Here is a 27,330-nt window from a genome sequence, read left to right as displayed (position 1 = left end):
CCAAATATGTTAATAAGTTAATAGTTAATTTCTCAGTTTTCCAACGCTGCCTGACAGTCTGAACTCGGGGCAAAAACAACAACTCTCATAACGTCATTTCCCGGCGACGCACGACGCACATTTCACATCCACGTTATTACGGAGAGTGTTGTCAGAGTTGTCTTCATAAACTCTACGATGAGCTCCAAACGACGACAAGACGAGAGTGTAAACACGGACAAGAAGAAGAAGAAGAAGAAGACGAGTGAAGAGACAGCACATCTGTGTTCAGCTGTGGAAGATGAGCAGGTGAAGAGCGCAGTGAAGGAGGCGTGGAGCCGCAGGACTCACTACGACCACGGTGAGAGGACAAGACATCAAAACACTGACATGAAACTTCATTAACTGACAGACAGACAGACAGACAGAGATCACAGACTTGTCAGGCTGTGACAGCTGGATACAGTAACGTTAATTGTAAAACTTTCTGTTCTGGTTTTTAACTTCTACAAAAACAAAACAATGATCAGCTGATCTTCACTTTGACCTGGTTTTAATGTTTCCACACTGGCGGCTGGTTAAACATGTTCAAAGTGTGGCTGTGCCATAATAATAATGACAACAATAATGATCTTTATTCATGCAGCACTTTTCAAAAACAAGTTTACAAAGTGTTTCACAGACATAAAAATTACAATGCAATTACAAATTAGAATAAGTTCAAAAGAAATAGATACAGATAAAAGACAATGAATACAAATCATAAGAATAAATAAAAGAGCAACAGCTGTTCTGCAGATCTGAGACTATGAACAGGGTTGTAAGAGGTGAGGATGTAGATAATGTAAGATGGGACAAGGCCGCTTATTCAGTCATTTTCAGTAACGATCCCAGTACAACTTAACACAAACTGCAGGATAGCAGTGCTCTGTGAAATAGTCGGTAATTATTTAATGCCAGCATCAACAAGTTGAGGCATTCTTACACAAAAGCACAAACAGCATATTGCACAAACACAAGCTTTTCCATTTGCATTTGAAACTGAACTTACAATCACTTATTTATTTTTACACATAACATCAAATTAACGACGATGAAGTCAGCTTCCGAGTCAGGGTTAAGGGGAAACATAAATGATGTTATTTAGTGGCAGATTCTTCTTTTTTGCACCACTTACACTTATGAAACTTTTAGACATCGCAGCAAAAACCTTGACGCTGTTTAAACCCACTTTCAGATCTGTGAAACCTTTAGTTTGCTTATGAAAACACAAAAAGGGCGAATTCACTGTTATATCTCCCTCCAGACCACATTAGACCAGGTCCAGATCAAAAACCACTATACTTAGAACTGTCAAATCTGGATTAGATTAACAAGGAGACTTCAGAGAAACCTTTATTCTATTTGACAAGTCTAAATATATTGAAGAACTAAAAAAGTGTCTAAACATTTGACTGGTGCTGTATGTTGACTGATAAGTCAAAGAAACATCAGTACATGCCAAAGAAATGTTTGAAGTACTTCAGAAGTCTCCATTTAAAAGCTCTGAGCACTGACAAGTTTATATTTAAGTAGTAAAATGTCAAGCTGAGTACAGGTCTGTCACAGTGCTTTAGAGCTGAAACTAACTTTTCATTATCGATCAATCTACCTGTTAATTTGTTGATTAATCAATTAATCATCTTGTCTGTAAAATGTCAAAAAGTAGTGAAAAATATCCGTTATAGTTCCTCACACCCGCAGCTGATGTCTTCAGATGTTTCGTCCGACTAACAGTCCAAAATCCAAAGTTAAGAGTCATGTATGACCAAAAAAACATTCAATCTTCACATTTGAGAAGCTGAAACCTGCTAATCTTTGTCATTTTTGTTTTAAAAATGATTAAAATGATTAAAGTTGACCTGTGACTATTTGTAGAATTATTATTATTTTAAATAGATATATTGGTTTATTGTTTTGCTCTGTTTTTTTTTTTACTTGTAGGGTCTGCTGTGGAGGATTTGTACCAGAAAATATTTCAATACATTTAAATGAGTTATTATGTTTGTTTATGCTTTTATGTTTAAATAAAGGAAACTGAAATCTGATTTTTTAATACTCTCAAAAATCAGTATCAGCCTCAAAAAGGTGAGTATTGGTGGGGCTGTAGTTATTTGTCAGCAGCTAATCCTTTGTTATTGTTGAACAGGGGATGTGGAGCTGGACTGCCATCCTTTCCCTCACTGCATCATCAAGAACTTCATCCGCAGCGAGACCTTCGTAGAGAACCTGCAGAGAGAGCTGCTGGGGCTCAACTTCCACGAGAAGTCCAACGATCTGTACAAATTCAAACAGGTGACCGTCAATCTGGTTTATTCCAGTGGGTTTGTGTTGTTGTTGTTGTTGTTGTTGTTGTCGTCCTCTTATCATTTTTACTGTGTTCCTGTGCAGTCAGATGACTTGAGGAAGAGGACAGAGCCACACATCACAGCCTTGAGGTGAGCTTGTATTCTTTGTCTGTGTATGTGAATAATTTAACAGACCTTATGTTTGTTGCTGTGAGGGATTTTTTTTATGAGTAACAGAATAAATACACATAAAGAAAAGGTGAGGATGATGTCTGGAGTTCTGACAATTTGAGCTGCAAGTGTAAATAAAGTGCTTTAAAGTAATTTTATCATCCTGTCAGATGGAAAATAAGCTTGATTTGATCCAAATTATTTTGAATCCATAATTTGATTTTAAAAAAATCCGCCTTGTTTTTAGGAATATTCTTATTAAATTGTTAGGTTGTATGTTCTTATTGACATTACATCACATTCAGTTGATCAATTTTAAACACTCAATCAGTGAATCTTCACACACACTTTGCACTTTGGGGTTCAGTATCCCCCTGATAGAAAGACCTACTTTTATTTAAAGCACACATGTCTGTACAGGTTTCCTCCAACAGTCCCAATTAGTATAGATGATTGACGGGTGGATGGACATTTCAACTACAGTAATGGTCGTCTGTCAAAATCCAAATTTTTTCCTACCTGACAGAATGACCTGCCTTCCTTTAATGCCAGGTGATGTTATTGGTGGGTTGTTTTGATTTTGTGGCTTTTTTCCACCTGACAGAATGAGGTACATTTGATAGTTACTTTTTACAGATACTTTCTACCTGGCAGAATGAGCTTCTTTACTTTGAAGCACTTTTACTGCACTGGTAGCTCATCCGCAGAGAGCAGCTTAAACTGTCAGGAAAACTGTTGTTAGTCGCTGCTGATCTCAGTGCTGCAAATGCTGCACAGATATTATGTCTGACACTTAGTCTATTTCTGTCATTCCTTTACCTCATATAGTCCAAAATTATTCAAGAGACATTTACCAGAGCTCCTTTTAGGGAGTTACATTTTAAATTTGGCAACAGACAGAGCTTTAAATCTGTATCTTTTTCACCAGTTTCTGATTTGGTTAAAGTTCTAAGTGTTAAGAAGGTTAAGCTGTTTTATGTTGGCAGATAGAAATCACAAGACTGAAATGCTGAAGACATTTTGAGATTTATCAGCTCCACCAGGTGGAGCCAGAGATTACGTCTGCTACCTAATTAGTACACATCCTTCATTAAGTGGTGATGATTCTGAAAGTTAGCATTAACATTTGGCAAAGCAGGACTGTGCGGTAAACCTAATGGAAAATGGCAGCAGCTGAATGCAATCTGCACAATAAAGTCAATACAATCCTTGTTGGAGCTGATTCTGTTTCAGCTTCAGTCTGATTATGTGCTGAACTTGGCAGTGAATTCAAGGCCAACACACTGTAAATCATTACAGCCGTGTAAATGGTGGAGAGCTCAAATAAACACCTAGATACAAATTTGTTTTTGTAGAAATATGGAACAGTGAGAGCTGCCAAGCCTGCCCAGAAGTTCAGGGTTGGAGCCAAGTCAGAGAAAAATTAAGATCTCAACGTGTAAATCAAGATGAATACGAGCGAGGTGTCAAGTCTGTATTCACATCAACACCTTTGTGTCACCTACATTACCTAAATAGCAAAATAATGTAAAAACATCTCCTTTATGTAGATGTACAGTTTTTTTAGGATTATGACAAGCTGTGTTTACACTGGAGAAACTGCAACATGTAATTTCTTCTAAATATGTATTTGTGATAATATGGTGCTCAACATACTGAAGAAACACACCCCTGGTGAATAAATACTGTAATTAAATGCACAATAGCGGCTTCCTCGGGGGATCATCTATTATTTATGTCAAAAATGTCATGCTAGGTTTAGACAGCAGAACAATCTGTCTGTGTGGCTTCCAACGTTTATCATTTTATACAGAGTTCAAAGTTCAGCATTATTGTCATTGTATAATCCAAGACAGGATGAAATGCAGTACACAAATATCTCTGTATCACTGATTTCAGGTCAGCACTGTTTGGGCGTTTCCGTTCCTGGCTTGGGGAGGTGTTGGGGGTTGAACTGGAGCCTACGGTGGATATTTCTTGTGCCAGATATGAATACACGGGTGAGGTTTGTCCTAAAACTCCAGAAGGAAGGTCCCTCATGATGCATTTTAATGTCTAATCATTTGTAAATATAAAGAAAATTCTCTCATTTCTAGATGTTCTTTTGTGTCATGATGATGAGTTGGAGGGGAGGCGCGTTGCTTTCATTCTGTATCTCGTGCCTCCGTGGCAGAGCAGTGACGGGGGAACGCTGGATCTTTACACGACAAACAGTGAGCCTCCCATTTTGTATGTGTGTGTGTGTGTGTGTGTGTGTGTGTGTGTGTGTTTAGACAACAGACGCTTTGAATAATTTAATTCTTGTCATCAGGTGATTTCCAACCCCAGAGTATAGTGAAGTCGCTCGTACCCTCTTGGAACACACTTGTCCTCTTCGAAGTTTCTCCCGTCTCCTTTCATCAAGTAAGAATAGCCGCCTGCTGCCTTTTAATCTCAAAGAAGAGGCGGCGATTGCAGATCAATGACACGTGTTGTGTTCGTCCAGGTGGCGGAGGTTTTGTCGCAGGACAAGTGTCGTCTGTCTCTGAGTGGCTGGTTTCATGGGCCGTCTTTAGAACGTCCTCCGCGCCACATAGAGCCCCCCGTCCCTCGGAACCCGCACTTACCGAGAGACGTGCGTTTGGTCAAACTTGTTTTAAACAAACAGTTTTATTTCACTATCTTTAGGGCACAGCTTACGATCCTCCTCACGTGTGTTTGTTGTGCGTTAATCACAGGAGACGTTGCTGCTGGAATGGGTTAATCCAGTGTACCTGGATATTTCCTATCAAGAGCAGATTCAGGAGGAGTTTGAGGATAGCTCTGAAATTCAGCTCAAAGATTTTCTCAAGGTAACTTCTCTTTTTTTCTGCCTTAACTGTTTCCACTTTTTCTTGCCGGCTGATCATGTATCTGTCATCAGGAGGAGAAATTCAGAGAAGTGAGTGAAGCACTACGACTTGCTCAGATTCAGTGGACGAGGAGAAGTCCGGCCAATAAGAGGTGGGGATGTTTCACACGTCATTTGACTTGTTAACATTATCTGCTTTGTGTTGGAGAGAATATTTAAGACTGATTCCACGGTCTGTATTTGTGTGAATTAAGATGCTACGACGTGGCTTCTCTGGACACGTTGCCTCAGTGTGTGAGTGCATGTTTGGAGCTGCTTCGTTCAGAGGCTTTCTTCCTGCTTCTCTCCAACTTTACTGGCCTTCGATTGCACTACCTGTGTCCCGCTGATGATGACGACGACGAGAATAAAGATGAAGAGAAAGAGAAGAAGGAGCAAGGCGATGGAGAAGCCACAGGGTCTTCGACTGAATCATCATCAGCAGCAGCAGCAGCAGCAGCATCAGCAAATAAAAGCAGAGACTCAGGTGTGTATGTGTGAATGTGTTTGTTCAGATCTTCAGACATCTGTGTTTGTCTGTTTTTAACTCTGTGTTCTGTAGAGCTCAGCACACCTGAATGTTGCGGTGAACTGCGTCGATGGTCTCATGGTGGCTACACTTTATTACATGATGGAGAAGCAGCACGGGCAGAGTACGCTCTGGACCTCGTTTTGCCTTTCGGTTGTGCAGGTGAGTCACACACACACACACACACACACACACACACACACACACACACACACACACACACACACACACACAGAGTTCAATTGTCAATCAATAATTGCAACTGATAAGACTCTTTAAACTTGACTCTTTCAGACTGGCAGTCAGAGTTTGGGGGCTTCACATGTTACGTTGCTAACGAAGAGGATGAGGAGGTGAATGTAAATCACAGTATAAAGTGCAGACGTACACGTGGAGGCAATATTGTAGTCATAATTACTTTGTTGTTCTCCTCCTCACAGCTGCTGACAGTGTATCCAGAGGATAACTCACTGGCCTTGGTCTACAGAGACAAGGAAACCCTCAAATTTGTCAAACATGTCAACCACAAAAGCTGTTGTGATTCTGCTGACAGAGCGTTTTATGACTTCTCTTTTGTGTATTACGAATAAATATGTTCACATATTCATCTGTCTTGTGGGTTTTTTTGACAGCTTTTTGTATCTTCTTAGGTGTACATTTTAAATTTCAACCTAAGAACAGGACACACACATCCACGGTGTCCTGGCCTTCTCATTTAAGACAGGTGCAGTTTCTTGCTCAAGGACACTTGCAACTTTTTTCTGTTTAATAGAAACTACTGAGCCGTACAATCAAGTCTGCTGAGGTTTTTCAGTCATAGCTCCCTTTCAGAACACGTCCATTCTTTTCTTATTGCAAATACAAGCAGAATATTTTGCTGAAATTGGCACTGCTATTGTTATTGCAGTTCACCCTGTAGCCTTCTGAAAGTCTAGAAGAGGATATGGGTGACAAGACAAGGAGCGGGTGGGACTAGTTGGCTGCATTCAATACTTTCTGCTTACAGATGAGACGGATTGTTCATTTTATTGACTGAAGAGAAGTAAAGCAGTCTTTGTGACTCTAATCTTTAAGTAATCCTGTCCTAACTAACTCATTAAACAGATTCTGGTGAAGATTATCAGTTATCAAGTTCAAATCAAGTTTTTGAAATACAGGGTAATTTATATTTAAAAAAAAAAAGCTTTGCTCATGAAAATGTAAACAGTTTGGTTCATGTAAGAACTGTGAATAAAGATCCTTGGGTCCTCTTCATCTGTAAGATCGAGTTTGAGCTGGAAAATAACAGTTTAAATGAAAGAATAATAGTGATATCTTTTCATGACATTTATGTCAGACAGTGGTGAGATTAAAAAAGAGATGCACAAATTTACGAACTTAATGTTTACATGTTTTGGAAAAATGTATATTATTGAAAGTTATCCCTTAGTTCCTTTTTAGTTAGGAAGTGAGTTTCCCCATAACAATCATGTAAAACTGTCCCCATAAAGAGTGAACTGTAGCTACAAAAGGTTTTGGCTAACAACCAACTTCTGCCAAGTACCTTGAAAAACTGCAGGTGTCAGAACTGGTGCTGTTTTAAAGTCAAAGCGTGCTCACACTGAATATTGATTTCATTTAGGTTTCTTCTATTTACTGAACTTTGTATGAAGTTAATTGATAAATAAAAACTATTTATGGCTTTATTTATTCATTATTTATATATAGTCATTATTTTAGCACCTAAAACCTGTGCACAGTAGGCTACTGTGTATGTTCCTGTGTATGCTCCTGTTCCTGCCAATGGCATATATAGACCTTTACATTTTTAGTTTTCTCAGCAGCTGTTAACATGAATAAAATAATTTAAATCCCTACAGTAAGAGCCTGAATCACAGTAAGGTGTAAAAATCTACAGTATATATCTGTTAAAACTGACAGTATGTTGTTAAAAAATGACAGTATCACTAGTATAACCATTAATGATTTGGCTCTCCACCACTTCCTTGTTGTTCTATTTCATTAATTGTTTCAACTCTCATCAGTTTTACCCTCTTACATAAGTGATTACGATTTAAGTATTTGAATTTTAAAGCTGTATTTCTCTGTATGGATATATAAATGTGTTGCCCTACATATGGACTCCTACTTCAAAGAAAAGAAAAAACATCACTTCCTTCCCGTCATTATTTTCTCCCGGCATGTTGATTTCCACCAATCAGAGCGTTTCTTGGTGTGCGTTCAGCCAATGGAAGGCGAGGAAAATCTTACCGTGTTAGTGGACGTGATCCCCGAGGAGGAAGCGTCTCCGAACAATATCACAAAGTTTTGAGGTAAGTCTATGTCGACTTTAACGAAGTATGACTTTAAAGCGAAAGCAAAATAGGGATTAGTTAGTGTCCACGTCGTCAGCCTGGCCCCGCGCCTTGTAGCTGTACAGTCTGTTTAACTGTGTAACTGTATCTGGACGATTTACGGCAGTTGTGTCCACTGTACGTCAGGTTTACTAACACCAACTTAAAGTTACTCTCACACCAAACCCACAAAGTCCCCGTATCTTCTTAACATTACTCTCCAAATGTTAAAAGCTTTATTAAGTGTACTGGTGCTGTCTCCAGGTAGTCAAATCACAATATAAAACCCTTATAATACTAAAACCTGTTTCAGGTAAACTATTTGTACGTGCGCTAACCATTAATCACCTCCTGCTCTACTGGGTCGCTTAGCAACCACTTCTTTAGTTAGGCCTGTTGTTTAAATTATTAATAATAACATTTCCTCAAATTTATATTTAAATAACGTGAAAAATTGTGTATTTTGGCTATATTTTTTCGTACCTAAGTTACAGTATAAAAGTGCATCTCTAGAAATACTCCAAAGCATATTTTAGCGATATTTAATTGGTTTTTGGAATGTTTTGATACACAAAGCAACACTAGACACTGTAAACAATGTGAAATGTGTAAATAAAACAATAGTTTTACTGTACAGATGCAGCCAATCTTAAAGGATAGGTGCACAATTTTTATAGTGTGTCTTAAAACAACAGTCAGGTGTCCATATGAACACAGAAAGAGGTTTTCCTCTCTGTAATCAGTCCACACACTGTGTGTCCACACAGTCATTTTGTGCAAAAATGTATTTAAAGGTTTATCTGAAACTTATATGAGTCTTCAGCAGTCTGAGTTAGTCATATCAATATCTGCCACATTTACAGTCTTTTTAGCATCAAATTCCCTCTTTGTGTTTCCTCGGACAGTTTTTCCCTGTTGAGCTGCGGTTGAAGTACAGTAACAAAAAGAGGAACTTTGGCACTAAAAAGACTGTAAAGTTGAAAGATGTCTTCTTGATTTGACTCATTTAGATGACTGAAACTTCATATTAGCGTCAGATAAACTTTAAAATACATTTTTGCACAGGAGGAGGACTGTGGATTTTGGCCCACATCACTTACATTGTAAGTGCATTATGAAGGGATCTCAATGTTTCAATGTTCATTTGGGCACCTGACTGTTGTTTTAAGACAGACTTGAAAAATTGTGAACCCGTCCTTTAAAGGCACCAGCGGTCCACCTACACAGGTGTTTTTACTTATTCTGCCAGACTAAACCGCCTCTCAGGACTGTGTGTTTGTACTGTACAGACTGTGCTTGACTGACGTCTTCCTCACTGTCCTGTTAGTTTTGTTGCACCTGTTGTGTAAAACATACACCTTTATCATAGTAGTACATGAGTTTTGTGACATCATATAAATCCCATTATATTCATCCAACTTTATCCTGATTTCCATGTTTATGAGTTGCAGAGTTGGTTTTGTGGGGGCTACTAAGACTGTTACTGTTACTATATAACACTATATTCATTAAATGTGGGGTTTAATTTCCTTGAACATTGTATTCTGGCTGATGTGAGGCGTCCTTGTTTGTTGGGTTTTCAGTCACTAAGAATTATATAATTCAGATATAACAGACACTATTCACAAGTCAGGAAGTTGTAGGCTAATTACAATAACTCTGATAATACATGAGCAGATATCTAATTACTCAGTAACTGGATACATCTGTGTTTGTGTGCAGGACCTTTAAATTGAGTAAACGTGGACAAAAAGTGCGAAAATTATTTTACTTTTGGAGATGTATACTGCCTCTAAATTACCTGGATTAAAAAAAAATAATTTAAATAGTGTCATACATTTTGTTGTTGCTGAAATGATTAGTTGATTAATGAATTAGCTGAATTAGCTGTCAGAAAATTAATTGCCAACAATTTTGATAATTTACTTATTGTTTAGGTGATTTATCAAACAAAAAAATACCAAACTTTTACTGATTCCTACCTTTCAAATGTGAGAACGTACTGCTTTTCTCTGTTTCATATCGTTGTAAATGAAATGTCTTTGGGTTTTGGACTGTTGGTTGGACAAAACAACAACTTTGTACATGTACACATTTGAATGTGGGAAAGTGTGATGGGCTCCTCTCACAATATATTTTGATATTTTAGACTAATCATAAATAATCAATACTAAAAATTATCATTAGTGGCAGCACTACAAGTTATTACATTAAATGTTACATGAGTCTCATCCAGTCTGTTTTCCATGGGTCTGTGACGTTAACATCTGGAGTTATAAAAAAACAAAACAGTAAAAAACACAGAAACAAGCATCACTCCATCACAAAGATGTTAAATTACTAATTTCTGGAGGTTTATTCTTGTGTAGAACCATTTTTTTTCACCCAAATGTCAGCCAACCTGACTGTCCAGGGAATACTAGAGGTTGTCTTTTGGCAGCAAAAGCTAAATGATATATTTTAAGCTCCTGATGATCACTTAATCCTCATACAGCTGGTGAACTAATCTCACAGTATACTTCCAGAGTACCGGTAGATAGGATAGCATATAATTACATACTGGCTAAGTTGTGGAGATTCCTGTAGACCCAGTGGCCAAGCATACTGTGTATTAGTGAAATATGAGGACATGCATATAATCCAGCTCAAAGGATGCTCTTTCCACGCAGAGCCCTGCGCATCCTGTGTATGGAGACAACACCAAGAGTGAGCTCGCAGGCTTCGGTAGTTCATCCAGAGTACAGGAGTTAGGGGCTGGACTGGGGGAGGGGAGGACTGAGATTAAACATGTTTTTATGTAATGAGGGTTTCAAAAAGAGGTTGGGGTAAAAAAGGGTAAGGTGGAGTGAGGCCACAACCAGGACATACATGGTTTCAACGCCAGGAGGAAACATTTTTTTGGTCCAGACAGTCAGATTTATTTGTCTCATCACTTTGTTCTGAAGTGATATGAAACTATATCCTCTGGCTCAGATGAAGGGAAACATGTATTAGTTATTACATCACATGTTAAGTTCAGAGTCTGATGGTTGTGTAACTGAGACAATATCAGCTAGATCTGTCATAATCTGTTTTTTTTTTAATATTGTATTGTACTGCCATTAATCTATTGATCTTTTTTCATCATTTAGTCTACAACAGGTCAGAAAATGGTGAAATATACCAACCACAGTTTACCAGAGTAACAGGTGACAGCTTGTTTGGTCCGACGAATGGACCAAAGATATTCAGTTTGCATCGCAGGGCTCGATGTTAACTTTTTGAGACACTTGTCCTTAAGACAAGTAAATTTACTTTTCACTTGTCCAGGTACAAAAGTCACTTGTCTGGGTAAAAATCACTATACTTTACAAACAAACAGTCGAAAGCATCCAAACAGTGTCAACATATAAATGATTGAATTTATTAATTTGATTAAAGTCATTACTTCCCTGTTAATGATCTTTTTCATTTGATCCTGAATTGTGAAGCTATAGATTAATCATTGATCATCCTTCTGATGTTTAATAATGATGATTGACAGTGTTTCCACTAGGATTTTTTTCAGGGGGGTTGGTAGGCCGCCTGAAACTACTACTTTTGTCACAGGGCGGGCGTGTTATGGATACATGGTGTTGACTGTCGTCATAGAAGCGGTTGTCCATATCGCTGTATTTCTCTACACTGAGCTGAAATGAAACAAGTGCACAAAATTAGGTAAATAAATATTAACAATATTAACAAACAAGCTGTCACCTGTCACAATATTTATTTACAACACATAAATAAATGTAGCCTTTATGGATGATAGATGGACCAATCAGTCTCTATCTTAAAAACAAATGTGGAATCTCACACTGTCTATAACTTAAAGCCAAATCAAGACAAGTTTGACTTATAGATGAATAAGTCAGATGGATGATGAATCAGGATTTGTTTCCCTATAACTGAACCTATCTGTCAGTTTTACTGCTGTGTTTACAACAGTTACTGATGTCAACAACCTTTTAACAGCTGAAGAAAACATATTAATATAGTTGTTGTATAGTGTTGGTACCTTTTATTAAAAGATCTGTAAATCCTTTTATAGCAGGTTTTAATCTTGTGCTTTGAGTTTTGTTTGTTAGGATTTCCTTTAGTTTACATTTGGGTAACAAATTGTGCTTTTAAAAATAATAACAGGACAGTAATTCATCTAGAAACAGGTGGAAGTCAGACATTACCAGTTTGTTCTGCCTCCTGTCTTGGATTTGTTCATCTCTCTCCAGGCTGCTCCTATGTGTTTCTCTTTCATCCTTAAATTGTTTCTTCAAATCTCGAATCAGTCGCACCTTCTTCCTTCCTGAATCAGTTCTTTATTTTCTGTACTTTGTTTTTCTTTCAACACCATTAACGTTACATCCTGCAATACTTCCGTACTTCTGTCTGATTCATTCGCTCACCCTGAAAATGTAAAAACTTTCCTTTTAAAAATCAGACAGAGTATGAAGCAAAACTTTAACTTGTATGTTGTTAATCACAGTAATGTGGACAAGCGATACACAGTGGGAATACATCAGTAGTCCAGCTCTCCAAACTATCAGCTACATTAATATTAAAAGGTTGTTGACATCAGTAACTGTTGTAAACAGCACTAAAAGTGACAGATAGGTTCAGTTATTAGGAAACACAAAATCCTGATTCATCTATCAGTCAAACTTGTCTTGATTTAGCTTTAAGTTTGAGCAAATTAATTCCCCATAACTCAGTTTTGTTATTTTATTATATTTCAAACATTGATCTATTTTAATGGGTTAGGGTTAGACGGTGTGAGATTCCACATTTGTTTTTAAGATAGAGACTGATTGGTCCATCTATCATCCATAAAGGCTACATTTATTTATGTGTTGTAAATAAATATTGTTGATATTTATTTAATATTGATTTACCTAATTTATGTGCACTTGTTTCATTTCAGCTCAGTGTAGAGAAATACAGCGACATGGACAACCGCTTCTATGACGACAGTTGACACCACGTATCCATGACACGCCTGCCCCGTGACAAAACTAGTAGTTTCAGGCGGCCTACCAACCCCCCTGAAAAATCCTAGTGGAAACACTGTCAATCATCATTATTAAACGTCAGGACGATGATCAATGATTAATCTATAGAGCTCATATTGAAACAGACTTTACAAAATGCTTCACAATTCAGGATCAAATGAAAAGATCATTAACAGGGAAGTAATGACTTTAATCAAATTCATAAATTGAATTATTTATATGTTGACACTGTTTGGATGCTTCCAACTGTTTGTTTGTAAAGTGCAGTGATTTTTACCCAGACAAGTGAAAAGTAAATTTACTCATCTGAAGGACAAGTGACTCAAAAAGTTAACGTCGAGCCCTGCAATGAAACACGTTCCTTCAGAGGATTTGATTAGTTTCAGTTATAGTTTCAACATCGACTCAGACTACTTAAGTTAAAGGCTCATCTCTCATACAGGGAAGAGCTGCAGACACACGAGATAAGTCAGCATCTTTTCCACCAATCGATGTTATATAGGATGTAATGAAGAGGAATATCCACCTACTTTGGCTTTAACTCATTAGTCCGTTGGAATCATGTATGTTTCATATTGTGTTCAGAGAATGGCAGACAAGACTGTGGATCGTGGACCATGGACAGGATGTGCAGTTATGTTTCTGCAGTCACTCTGTCCCGGCGTGAACCTGCTCTCACTCTACAAAGACAAACAGGGAAAGTTCATTGTTTTCAAAGTCATCAAACTGACGCTTATAGGTGAGCACCAACTTTCTACTTTGGATCTATTAAACATATTAAGATAGAAGAGACATTCATGTTTTCTGGATGTCACGTTCATTAATCTGTTTTCTGTGGTCAGACTCTGCAGGAGGTCTGGGTGGTTATGAGATACTAAAGGTCCATGATGCTGATCCCTTTCTGGGGGTGGAGGTGAAGTTTGTGGACGTGGCGGCGTGTCAGCAGTTCCTCGAGAGCTACAGCACCGGAGCGGTGCGTCAGTCCCTCTCCCAGCACGCCTGCCGGCTTCTTGCTCTGCCCCAAGAGTTCACTGTGGAAACCCAGCTCAAGGCCGGTACACACATCTTGGATTTCTGTCTGGACAAGCTGGAACTTTGCCTACAGCACATCCACCTTTCACAGGTAAACTTATGGCAGCTCCAATATTTAAAAAATAAATTCTAGTAGTTGGTACTGAGCCTGATAATCAGACTGAATTCCCATTTTGTTTCACTTCATTCATTCAGCCTGACGTTGTGTTCTTGTTAGCTGATTTGTTCTCTGATTGGAGAATTGATTCTCCAACTGGTGGGAACATCTGTCAATGGGCACAACTAGTACTAATGCTAAAACCTGCTTGATTGAGTATGCTCGATGTACTTAATTGTCTCACAATGCAATGCACAAATTAAATAGAGGAGCTTCTCACAGCTGAAAACTTAAAACAGATAAAAGTGAAAATCAGTGTAAATGGGAGTCATGTGAAATTATGAATTTACAGGTGAGATTGAGTTTGGAGAACACAGAGAGTCTGATTGAGCTCTCCGCTAAATGTTTTCATTCATTTTATTCCATTTAAGTGATCTTTGTCATTTTCTGTCAGCCGGAGCGCCTGCGTGATGAAGAGATTGATCATCTTGAGCAGCAGCTGACGAGTCAGGCCCTCGGTCCCGGCCCGCTGTCGACCCCCCTCACACAGGAAGAGTCTCCTGTTCCCAGCAACTGCTTCAAGTTTCAGAACAGAGTGTTTGGTGAGTCGAGACGACCGTTTTCACTTTTGAGTTTTGTTTAGTGCGTCCTTCACAGAGTCACAATGGAGATTAAACTGCCATGTATAACACATAAAAAGATTTCTCTCTTCAATTTAAGATGCTTGATACCTTCTGTTAGATACACCTGAACCACAAAGCTGTAATGAATCGGTAGGAAACTGTAACGGCTACTTGAAAGGATCGAAATGTTTCTGTATGTAAGATATTAACTACAAACTGCCTGTTGGTTTTGGTTCATTTCAAGAGCATGTTACAGTGAAGTTGTAACGAAAAGAAACTTGCTTGTAATGATGACAATTACTCTTTTTTACCAGAATTTTTCTAAAAAGAATTCAAATCTCTTTTATGTTGGTGCGTTTGTTCCCTGGTTTGAAGCTCCAGCATCTAAGATTTGATAAGCAGCTTTTTTAAATGCAGGTTGCTGTTAAATTCATGTTTTCTTTTTCCTTCAAGACTGAACACAGTTTGTATTGTGTTTGATTTTCTGGTAGCATGTAAATTCATTGCTGTTTGTCAGATGGCTCTCTAATCCAACCTTTTATAAATTGATGGTCAGTCTATGGGGGAGATTAGTGCCAGCAGATAATATATTTGGATTGCATTAATTTGACATTGTCAACCTCATTTTGAATTGTTAAATTAAAAAGAAAACATTACTTGATGAGCCACTACAAACAATACCTTCAAAGGGAAATTGATTGATTATTTTTGCTGGATTTAGCTAACGTAAGATTTGGTTTCAGTTTTTGTAAAGTTGGACACAGTCTGTGCTCTTCATCAGTGGTCTTCTGTTCCCTGAGTCTTCCAAGGCCAGTCACCCCCAAGTTCAAAGCTGAATGTGAATTATGAAAATGTATTTAATATTTAGTAAACCAAATTCAAATGATAGAAAAACAGAAGAAAAAATGTTTTTCTACAAATTAATTTCTGTGAATTCTCTAATTCAGTATAACTGCATGTGTAAACTGAACAGTCTGATGTATCTTCTGATGTTTTAGAGGTAATTGTTAATATGAATTACCTCAATATCAACACATGAAACTTTGTATTTTCAGTAAAAGTAGGAATACAGTTCACTTCAGAGGGACGTTGAAACAAACCACAGCTGACCAACATGTGAAATTTAATACTAAAGCTCACAATTAATTTCCTCCTCGGCTTTGTAGGTTAAATCCTAGTGTTTAATCACTGTTACCTTCACCAGGGTGACCAGTTGATGAATGATTTTGAATTTTTACTCTTTTCCTGTGAAAAGGATGTTTGTCCTTTTTACTGGGACGAAGAAAAGTAGGAAAAAAATGTAACGAGTGATGATTACTAAAATGTATAAGTTGATTTTAAGCAGCAAATATTTTGTAAAAGTTTGGCCATTTAGAAACACTTAGTCTTAATTAAAAACAACACAAAGCCTGATTATCACTATCAACTGACAAAAGTGTACATTAAAACTTCTCTGATATTTTTATATGAACAATAGATCAGATCACATTGTGTGATATAAAAGGGATCACTTGTAGCAATAAACACCCACAGATCTGTCCCCCGACTGCAGTTCCTCACAGCTCTACAGAGTATTTCAGCATGTTCAAGCTCATCATTTTGGTTTTATGGCCTGCAGCTTTATTGTAGCAGCAGCAGGCAGCCGGTTTTAGTAAAACACCTCTGATGAACCCACTGCGTTCCTGTTAACATAGTGCTGCATTTAGGACCTGAAGAGCCAGATAAGTCCCTCAGAAATTGTTGAGGACCAGATCAGAGCTAAAAGGAGACTGAATACTGGACATTTATTTGTCAGGCGAACATGGATCCAAATGAACGGTGTCTGTTGGATGTATAAATAGAAAACTGGTTGCTAACATGTTTGCCACAACAACTTTATAGAGGATCATATGTCAGTATTGTGTTTCAGTTTGTTCCACTGTCCCCAAGTGTCCCCCAAAAAATCAATGAACGCTGCTTTTATGCTTCGTAAACATTTTTCTTAAATTTAATGGAGCAACAGCTTCTATTGACAGAATAACGATTTATGTCTAACATATAAAAAAATCTTGTTTATGTCCCTTAAGTTGAAGGTGCACAGCCAGTCTTAAAGTTATTCTGGGAAATGTTTCTGTTTACACTTGCATCCGTCTACAAACCACAGTTTATGTAATCTGAATTAAGTACAGTTTACATTAATGTTTTTTTTTTTTCTCCTTTATCCTTTGGCCCATCAGAGGACCGAATGCTGACAGCAGCAGATGTTCAGAGCTTTTCTAACGGAGTGGGCCGTCAGTGGAAGCATGTAGGGAGGGCCCTGGGGAAGAGCTGCCGGGCTCTGAAGGGTCCGGCCATAGACAACCTGGCCTACGAGTACGAGAGAGAAGGGCTGTATGAGCAAGCCTATCAGCTGCTCAGCCGATTCATCCAGGCGGAGGGGAGAGCGGCCAAGCTGAGCCGGCTGGTCAAAGCACTGGAGGACTGCAAACTCACCAGCCTGGCTGAAAATATTCTGGACATACAGCCACGAGAGTAACTCTGTGCGTACGACAGCAGAGGCAGAGCAGTCTGAAAACTGAAGGGGGTCATGTCTTCAATTTGTTGACTTTGTCCTGCCTGCTTTTTATATGCAGTATGTCTGATCTTTAACGATGTCTGTCCATCCTTGTGTTTAAAATCATTCCTGAGCATGTGTGCGTGTGTGTGTATGTGTGTGTGTGTGTGTGTGTGTGTGTGTATGTTTCAACATCTCTATGAGAACTGAGTGATTTAACGTCTTGATTTGCTTTTCAATTATTAGTATTATTCATTTAGGTGAAATGTCATCACTGTTACTGTGTGCTGTGTGAGTTTTTAAAGCACTGTTTAAATCGATTTCATCATGTACCTCTTTTTATTTCTGCTCTTCATGTTGATTTACGGATGAAACCTGTTGTGTCTTGTTGCTAATGACTGCACAACTGAAGGATATTGATTTTTTTTTTTTTCTACAAAATGGGTGCATACAAATTAAATGGTTGTAAAAAAAAAAAACAAGTCCTCATGTTTGTGTTGGATGCATTAGTGTAATTAAAACTGAAAACATAATTTTGTCAAAATTCCCTCAGGTGTAATTTAGTGTTAACACCCCCTCATCCCCCCCCCCCACTACCATCACTGCCTGTCACTCACACACGTGCACATGCTCATATGATTAAACTGTGTTGATTACTGGTGCCGTCGCTGGATGTGTGTATGCGCCTGCATGTGTCACGTTGCGGCAGCTCCAGGGCAGATAGGTGGAGATTGCAGCTGAGGTGTGTATGTGTGGAGGTTTTATCTCAGCCTGGCTGTCAAAGAGGAAATTCACTGATGGATGGAGTCGCTGCAGGTTGAGCTCCTTCTGTTTTCATTCAGGTCCACTGGAAAAAGCCCAACAGCCCCCCCCCCCCAACCCCTTTTACTCCACTTGACCATCCATCCAGATGTGATGTGTGGATTAGAAGCTTTTATCACACACACACACACACACACACACACACACATACACTTATTACTGCTATATGGTATGGACACAACCCCCAACATACACAGTTTATAAGTTATGATAGACACACACATCTCTCTTTGCCTCTGCTGTAACCACGGCGATAGCTGCCACTCAGATCATGTCCTGTAATATTTTTGGGAATTTCAAGGGTTTTAATGACATCAAGAGAAATTTACATTGTACAGTGACACAGATCTTACGTATGTTGGGTTTTTAAAGGCTAATTCTGATATTAAATCTGTTTTCAGGCAGAAACTAAGTCAAATAAAAAGCATTTTGTGATTTCCAACAGAATTGCAGACCTGGCAGTGAAGAGAAAGCATTGAAACAACATATAGACCAGAAAATACAGATTAAAATATAGTTGAAGTGTTTTATGAATTAATATTTTTTAAATACTGAAACTTTTGTACAGTTAATCCATCATTTTTCAGGTTGGTTGGGTTTTGTTGGATCTCAGTATTTCTAAAATCCTGGCTACAACTCCTTGAAACTAACAGATATTATTCTACCTTTGAGATTTTACATAAAACACACATAAATGATAATTTATAAAATGAGATGGTACAGATCTAACTGCCAAACACTAAACTATTTAATAATAGTTGAAAATAGCTTCAACTAGACTATGTCATTTAATAATTATACTTTGACAGGAGTTGATCTGATGCATTGTGGGTTTTTTTTTTGATAATAAAAAAATACTGATAATACTTTTGTACTTATTGTATGTATTTTGAATCCTTATATTTTTTAATAAAGGGAAATGTAGGCCTACATTTACTCAATTATTGCACTTGCTTGCGCTTATTTATCACAGTATTTTCCATTTTATGTGTGGGGGAGTAGAAGTATAAAGATACTAGAAGTATAAAGATACTTCTACTCCCCCACACTTCAGAGAGAAATATTGCAGTACTTAATACATTTATTTAACAGCTGAAGTTACTTCACAGATCAAGTTATTATTTACAAAACCTGTGATGAGCTTATAAAATATAGGTTAATCTTCCTAACAGTACATTTCACTGCTAATACTGATGTACTTTTAATTAAGTAACATTTTGAATGCAGGACTTTTAATTATAATTGAGTATTTTAAATATTTTTCACCACTTTTTTCTACATTTTTGTATAGCTACTCCTCCACAACTGATAATCCGACTATATTTTTGATATAATTCTAAAAAATCTTCTTGCTGTGCTCCTTGTCCACCACCATGCCTGTGTGTTTAACGCCTGTTTACGTTGTTGACATGTTTAAATCGTAGACTGTGTGGTTTAAACTCTGCTGCAACGCTTGAATAATAGAATAATATCAGTGTTGGGCTGACAGCACAATTCCCACTAATACCAAGAGACAAGAGGGCAACATTTGCCATTTAAAGGGCTCTTTCATTTGAATAATCTTTCATGGGACGTGATTAAAGCGCCTGCCTCGGCTGCTCTGACGTCAGCGAGATTGTCTGCGTTAGGTGAGTCTCGCGCAGCCAGCCTCTTGCTTCCCTCCTCTTCCTCTCGCGCCCCTCCTTGTCTTCGCGAAAGACACGATGAAATCGCTCGCGTTCGCTGTCATCATCATCATCATCAGCGCCGCCCCGTAGAGAGAGAGAGAGAGAGAGAGAGAGAGAGAGAGAGAGAGAGAGAGAGAGAGAGAGAAAGAAAGAAAAAGAGAGAGAGAGAGAGAGAGAGCTGGAGACCCCCCTGCCCCTCCTCCTCCTCCTCCTCCTCCCCACCTAACAACAACCCCAACCCCGCAGGCTCGAGCACAACGACCCCACCCCCCCAGCCCCCTCAGAGAGAGGGCACGGAGCGAGAGAGACAGCACTCGGGAGTCACGGAGAAAAGACGGTTCCCGGCTCTGTTTTGCCCTCAATCCGGGCCTAATGCTGTAGCGGACAGCGCGGGGAGGAGAGCGCGAGCGAGAGAGAGAGAGAGAGCGAGACAACGCACTGATTGAGAGTCGGCGAGGGACAGGGCGGACCGGAGAGACGACGGGATTGCTCATTCGCCTGGAAACATGGGATGTACACTGAGCGCCGAGGAGCGCGCAGCTCTGGACCGGAGCAAGGCCATCGAGAAAAACCTGAAAGAGGACGGGATGGTCGCCGCCAAGGACGTCAAACTGCTCCTGCTCGGTAAGAGGGAGCCTCTCCGGCCGCGGGGCGAGCTGCCGGCAGGGAAAATCAGTACCACGGAGAGCACCTCCGCCCCATGCAGCCCCACCGGGCTGCATGGGGCGGAGGTGCTCTCCATGGTGCTGATTTCCCTGCCGGCTCTCACTCTGCCCTCCGTTCTTTACAGGCGGCGGGGAGTCCGGCAAAAGCACCATCGTCAAACAGATGAAGTAAGTGGCTCTTGTGTTGCTCATTTTTAACCCACTCCGTCACAACTCAGAGTGAAAGGCCCGAGATTGCACCCTCCTCCCCCCTATCTGTGCTCAGGCAGGTTTGAGCCGCCATGTTTCCGAGAGGCCGTAGCCCCGGAGGAGGAGTGCCGGTGACTCGAGCACCTCCTGCAGACCGACAGTGAGGCTGCGGAGGAGGCCGCACCGGTGCGTCCCATGGTGCTATTCACCGCCTGGGTGCTAAAATGTTGTTAACGAAGGGTTTTTACTTCGCTACGGGGAGTGTGTGACAGGGGATATGTGTGTGGGTGTTGTTCCTCTATATGTGTGTGTGTGTATGTGTGTGTGTGCGCGCGAGTGTGTGTGTGTGTGAATTACAGTGAGGTCACTACAGCTCCATTAGTGAATACCTCTGCTTTTAATCTTAATGGCTTTAAGTGCCCGATATCGCCGGGAGTACTTTGCCTATAAAGCGGATTTACGCAGAAATATGGCTTCTAAAACCGCATCTAAACCTTCCCCCTGTCTAAGCTAAATCACTCTTTGATGTTTTAAATCACTGTTGTTATTTTCTCTAAACCTCTTAGTTAAGTTTCTAGATGTTTCAGTCACCGTCCATTGTATATTTTGTCCTGTGAAAACATCTCTCTACCAGTGTTTGTGGGTAGCAGTGTGCCTGCCTCCGTCCTGCTCAGCGCATCCCGGCCTGCAATGCACTGACTGCAACCTCCCTCCCTCTTCCTCCCCTCTTCTTCTTCTTCCCCTTCACCTCATCACCCCCCCTTTGGTCTCTGGTGGTCCATAAGTCACTGCTCTGCCCTGAACTCAAGACACAGGGCTAAATAGTGTTTACAAACATTTTTCACGGTTTACTTTAGCCTAAGCAGGCAGCATATGGACGTGGTTTTACTACACATCGTGGGTCATAAAGTTCGGGGGGTATATTTTGTATGCTCTGCTGTTATTTGTCCACAAGTTAGTATGTTGGTGGAGATTCAGTCTTTATATTGTGTGAATGAGGTGAGACTACACCTGTCGTTTCACTCTCATTGCAGCATGTGAGTGAGAGAGAATCTAAAAAAAGGCACACTTTAAAAACCTCAAAATATTCGGATAATGTGTCTCATAATAGTGGAGTATCATAGTTAAAAGGAAATATATGCACGGTGAGGCTCACGGGATATGAATTATATGAATTAAACAACAAGCAGCCTCCCTGATGGGTGATGTACTAACCATGCTAGTCAGTTGCAGCTGCAGAAATGTCAGGGAAGTCTATTTTTACACTTTTCTGTGATTGGTCAGGTAAGTTTTCATCAGTTGCACATACTGTACAGAGCTGAAAGGATTAGTCAAACTATTTTCATAATCCGTTAACAATTTAAGTCATTTTTTAAAGCAAAAGGGCCAAAAATGTTCTGGTTGCAACTGTATTAAAAGTGAATACTTACTGGTTTTATTATGTGATATTGAGCTGATTTTGGTTGGATGAAACAAGCAATTTGAAGACGTCACCTTGGGCTCTGGGGAACTGTGATTAGCATATTTAACTAATTTCTTATAGACAGAATGATTAATCGAGAAAATAATCAGCAGATTAATCATTAATGAATATAATAATATATAATATAATATATAATTTAAACTCTCTCTTTGTGGCTTGTGAGGCTTTTTCAGACTTCTCATCCATAATTACAGACATGTGCCTGCACAAAATATAAAAAAAACGCCTCCTGTTTCAGGGTTTTCCCCCTTAAAACACTGAGCAGAGGTGATAAACCAGTGAGATACTGGTGCATCTAAACAATAGTCACAATTATTTAATGGACTTTGTTGTGTAAACATGCACCTCTGCTCCTTTCCCCTGAAGTTTAACGTTGTATTTAATAAAACTATATATGATTTTAGCAGAGGTGGTCTTTGTTTCTGGTAAAAATCATCATCCCTTATTTATCTTCCTTCTTAAACTATCGATCACTGATCATAAAGGGGGTGAAGAGGAGCTGCAGAAGTTTAAAATATTAGAGACAGTTTCAATGTGGATTACAGGTGAGTGTCAGGAAGGACATTGTGTAGATTTGGTGTATATGAGGTCAGAGTGAGAGCGATGCTGATGGATAATTTGACGATGACCAGACCAGTGGAGTCCTGTGTTATGTGATTGATCAGTATTCTGACTGATTCCACTCCATTGGCCGTCATAAAATATAAATGGCTTAAATATCACATTAGTGTCCAATTACAGATCACAGACTGACAATGTGATCAATTTATGTCCCATTATACACTACTGACACACTTAAAGATGCCTTTTAGTTGGAGATGGTTTGAGGAGTGGAGGAGAGATGATAAGATGTAAGTGTTGGATGTCAAAAAGAAGGAATCGCCTTACACACACACATACAGAAAGCTCTGTATCAGCAGGAGCATGTAGACCTTTATCCTCAAAGGCTAAGAGACGATTGTTTAGGATCTGCAGGAACATATGGTTATATTTAGACTTTTTCTGTTTAGTCCACTCTTGTGTCTCTGTGCTAATGTCTGTGTGCGCATGCAGGATTATCCATGAAGATGGCTTTTCTGGGGATGATGTGAAGCAGTATAAGCCTGTGGTCTACAGCAACACCATCCAGAGCTTGGCAGCCATCCTCCGAGCTATGGACTCCCTGGGCATCGAGTTTGGAGACAAGGATAGAAAAGTGAGTCACCTTTACCCCCTCCTGCTGAATTGTTCACACACAAATCCGCAAAGCCTTTATTTACACATCCTTAACATTTAGGGGATGAAATGTCAAAGTGCTAAAGTAGAACTGGCTGTTATGGAGGAAAAATTAAATAAAAATAACACTTTTTCAGCATCTTTTTAGCTGAAACTACACTGTGTATCTTTATTTACAATATTAAATTAAAAAATCCTGTTTTTTGCCCTTTTCCCCTGATGTTGTGAAACGTATTCTTACAGGCGGATGCTAAACTGGTATGCGATGTGGTCAGTCGTATGGAGGACACGGAGCCATACTCTGCAGAGCTTCTCACTGCCATGAAGCGTGTATGGACAGACGCTGGAACTCAGGAGTGCTTCAACCGTGCCCGGGAATACCAGCTCAACGACTCTGCCCAATAGTGAGTAGAGTGAAAGGACAGAACGAGAAAAATACCTGTGAAAAATATATAAATGTACACCTATTTGATCTTTTGTCCCTGTTGTCATCAGCTACCTGGACAGTCTAGACCGGATCGGGGCGGCAGACTATCAGCCCACAGAGCAGGACATCCTGAGAACCCGAGTGAAGACCACCGGTATCGTTGAAACCCACTTCACCTTCAAAAACCTCCATTTCAGGTAGCGTGCGCCGAATCGTTGCACCGTCATAGCTCATGACTACAAGACTTGGCCTTTGTTGCTGGCATTTTGTCTAAGATTAGGTTCAGGGATTGTGGCTCTGTATACGAATTGACTTCTTGTATTGTTTTTTTCCAGGCTGTTTGATGTAGGAGGTCAGAGGTCAGAGAGGAAGAAGTGGATCCACTGCTTTGAAGATGTGACAGCCATTATCTTTTGCGTTGCTCTGAGCGGCTACGATCAGGTGCTCCATGAAGATGAAACAACTGTAAGTGTGACTCAGTGAACACAGACTGAATCCTTCATGGTGGAGCTTCAATTGATGTGTTTTTATAAAGGCCGATATTTCTAGAAAGATAGCTAATATTTTGTGTTCTCATTCATTATAAAGACACAATTTTCAGTGTTTGTTTCTCCGCGCAAGTCAAGCCAGATCAATGTCGTTAATATAGCCCAGTCAGAATCACAAGTTTGTCCTAGAGGCTTTAACACATTATTTATCCTTAGACCCTCAATTCAAACAAAAACCTTTAACAAGAAAAAAGGCAGAAACCTCATAAAAAGCTGCAGAGGAAGGACACAGTGACACTTAAATAAACCTATTAAATCAGTTATATATTAAGATACGAATCAAACTGTACCGTGTTTTATGACTTTGAATCACACTGACTGTGATATATATGGTGTATTTAATATTTTCAGTCAGTTTGTAGAAATCTGTTTTCACTTTTACATTTAATTTAATCAAAAAAAGCCACAAAATCTACTTTTAATTCAACGTTGTAAGACAGTAAAACATGAATATTTTTTACAGGCGCTGTATTAGTTAAACTTGCATGTTGTAACACTGCATGTTTTAGTTATTTTAGTCCAATGTTTCTCTTCATTGTAACACTAACCTCATTGTTTTATTTATTCCTCCTGCAGAACCGCATGCATGAGTCGCTCATGCTCTTTGATTCCATCTGTAACAACAAGTTCTTCATCGACACCTCCATCATCCTCTTCCTCAACAAGAAGGATCTGTTCGCTGAGAAGATCAAGAAATCACCGCTGACGATCTGTTTTCCAGAATACACAGGTGAGCGTCTTGCCTTTCATTCTTAAATGGAGCTGCTTTATGAGCAAACAGATTCATATGAAGTCTCTCATATTCTCTGGTCTCTTATTCTCTCTATTCCCTCCGTTTTGTCTCCAGGTGCTAATACTTACGACGATGCTACGGCATATATTCAGGTTCAGTTTGAGAGTAAGAACCGCTCTCCCAATAAGGAGATCTACTGTCACCTGACCTGTGCCACAGACACAGGAAACATCCAGGTAGTGTTTGATGCCGTCACTGACATCATTATTGCAAACAACCTTAGAGGGTGTGGCTTATACTGAGGCCTGGCCAAGCACAGAGGTTGTCATGGAGAGTATGAGGTGTTAATAATGATAATTTTGATGATACATAAACACATAAATATGTAATTCTACACGTCCAAATGGACCCAAAGAGCTGCCGTCAGACACCACACTGAATTATTGTCATGATTTGTTCCCTTCCTCTTACTATGATTTCAGTACACAACCCCAGTTTTGTCTTATAAAAAAAAATGTGTTTTTTGAGCTGAATGTTTTCATGATTTGTTGATGACTTTGTCAACAACTGGGAAGGTCAGAAGTGGCAGCACCGGGGTTGTATTCAGCCTGCGCCTTGTTTAGCAAAACTCAGCGCAGAAAATGCAACGCGAGGAGTGTGAAATGCCATTTTCACCACAACATGGATTATAGTACCATTCTGTATGTGACATTATTATGTGCAAGTCTCGAGGCATTTATCAGCACTGAATATAGCCTCTGATGCTCCGTTTGAAGAGCTGCTGTGTGTATGAAGGTGGAGATGATGATGTTGGGGAGGTGCTGTGCTCGTGGCTGAGGGTCATGGTTGGGAAGAAGGAGGCTATTTTAACTTTCAGACGGGACAAAGCTCCCCTCTCCTTCAGACCCACACATGACTGAGTAGCCTGCAGGTCTGTTCCACTTGTTTTCTCTTTTACTTTAAAACATAATGAAAGAGAGGATTCTTCTGTTTAGAGTGGTTGCCCATTGCCATTGGCTTCCTGTAGCGTGAGGAAATGCCTATCAGCCAATGATATCTCAAAAAAAAGAAAAAAAAGGAAGAAAAAAAAAAAAGAAGTCACATCGGTGCCAACCATCTGAGAACGACAGATAGGGGATTAGGATAAAAAAATCATAGCTCATGTTCATATTATCAACTGATATTATTTAAGTAAAAGATATAACACTTTATTATCATCGAATGATTTATTTATTTAAGCCTCATGCCCTACATGCCTCCTCCTACCTCCTGAAATCCCGTGCCACATATTTATTTCCTGTCATGAAAAACTGGGGTATACACCAATACCTGTCTACAGTTCAGAGGGTAGAAAGCAGCCCTCCAATGACATCTTGTTCTCTGTGTGGTGCTTTACCCTTCGATGTGAATCTGTTTAGAAATAGAAGACTGCACGAGGAGAACAATATCATTTGAGGCAGCCTCTGTCTGGGGAGTTGGGGGTTTTTTAAACCCACCTCTCCCCTGATAAGTAAACAGGGAACCATCATCCCCCCCGTCTGTCACGTTTCTCTTTTCACAGAGAAAAAGTAACAGCTCTCCATTTTCACCTGTGCACCCAAAAATTCATCTTCCTACTCCTGTATACTCTTACCTATCACATATCAGTCCCCATATCCTATCTCCATTTTCACCTTAAAAAGCACCGTACTGTATATATATATTATGATTATACCAGACTTTTTTTTACTGTGAATGTTTTTGTGCTGCACCCTCATCCTATTCGGTAGTTTATTGGTTGCTCTCATGTGGAATGTTTGTGCTGAGCCAATCGAATGTTGTGTTTACATTAAAGCCACACTTTTCCTAACTACTCCTGTGTTTCATGGTCTGAGTCTGATTATGCTGAAAGGTAAGAGGGTTGACTGTGTGACCGCAGCAAAAGTTTAAACACACTGACCTGCTTTAATCTGTGCAGAGAATTAAGGTTAAACCAGGAAATTAGGCTGAACATTATGAGAATGGACCACTTTTAATGCTTCATTGCCTGGTGTATTTAGTGTCAGGAATATGTACAGTGTATAA

At 39.4% G+C, this 27,330-nt stretch overlaps 3 protein-coding genes across 3 annotated transcripts; all 3 read left to right on the top strand.

Moving 5' to 3' along the window:
* Positions 1 to 85: 85 nt before the first annotated feature.
* On the top strand, positions 86 to 6,482 carry ogfod1 (2-oxoglutarate and iron-dependent oxygenase domain containing 1). Its single transcript, XM_044348240.1, has 13 exons — positions 86 to 340; positions 2,168 to 2,313; positions 2,410 to 2,456; positions 4,377 to 4,477; positions 4,574 to 4,690; positions 4,789 to 4,880; positions 4,963 to 5,091; positions 5,195 to 5,308; positions 5,380 to 5,459; positions 5,562 to 5,833; positions 5,909 to 6,037; positions 6,170 to 6,228; positions 6,316 to 6,482. Exons 1-13 carry the CDS (start codon positions 178 to 180, stop codon positions 6,463 to 6,465), a joined length of 1,599 nt encoding a protein of 532 aa, XP_044204175.1. The 5' UTR covers positions 86 to 177; the 3' UTR covers positions 6,466 to 6,482.
* Positions 6,483 to 8,085: 1,603 nt separating this feature from the next.
* Positions 8,086 to 19,044, top strand: tradd (tnfrsf1a-associated via death domain). The gene is made up of 5 exons (XM_044348266.1): positions 8,086 to 8,187; positions 13,818 to 13,971; positions 14,075 to 14,355; positions 14,816 to 14,963; positions 17,201 to 19,044. Exons 2-5 carry the CDS (start codon positions 13,821 to 13,823, stop codon positions 17,497 to 17,499), a joined length of 879 nt encoding a protein of 292 aa, XP_044204201.1. The 5' UTR covers positions 8,086 to 8,187; positions 13,818 to 13,820; the 3' UTR covers positions 17,500 to 19,044.
* A 1,216-nt stretch (positions 19,045 to 20,260) lies between these two features.
* On the top strand, positions 20,261 to 27,118 carry gnao1b (guanine nucleotide binding protein (G protein), alpha activating activity polypeptide O, b). The gene is made up of 8 exons (XM_044348253.1): positions 20,261 to 20,630; positions 20,797 to 20,839; positions 23,397 to 23,538; positions 23,802 to 23,962; positions 24,054 to 24,182; positions 24,321 to 24,450; positions 25,110 to 25,263; positions 25,381 to 27,118. The coding sequence occupies exons 1-8, from the start codon at positions 20,513 to 20,515 to the stop codon at positions 25,566 to 25,568; spliced, it is 1,065 nt and encodes a 354-aa protein (XP_044204188.1). The 5' UTR covers positions 20,261 to 20,512; the 3' UTR covers positions 25,569 to 27,118.
* The last annotated feature ends 212 nt before the right edge of the window (positions 27,119 to 27,330 follow it).

This window comes from Thunnus albacares, chromosome 1 (genome assembly GCF_914725855.1).
Source record: "Thunnus albacares chromosome 1, fThuAlb1.1, whole genome shotgun sequence".
Taxonomy (NCBI): Eukaryota; Metazoa; Chordata; class Actinopteri; order Scombriformes; family Scombridae; genus Thunnus; species Thunnus albacares.
The sequence above is the reverse complement of the archived record's forward strand: the minus strand, read 5'-3'. Positions and strand labels throughout refer to the sequence as shown.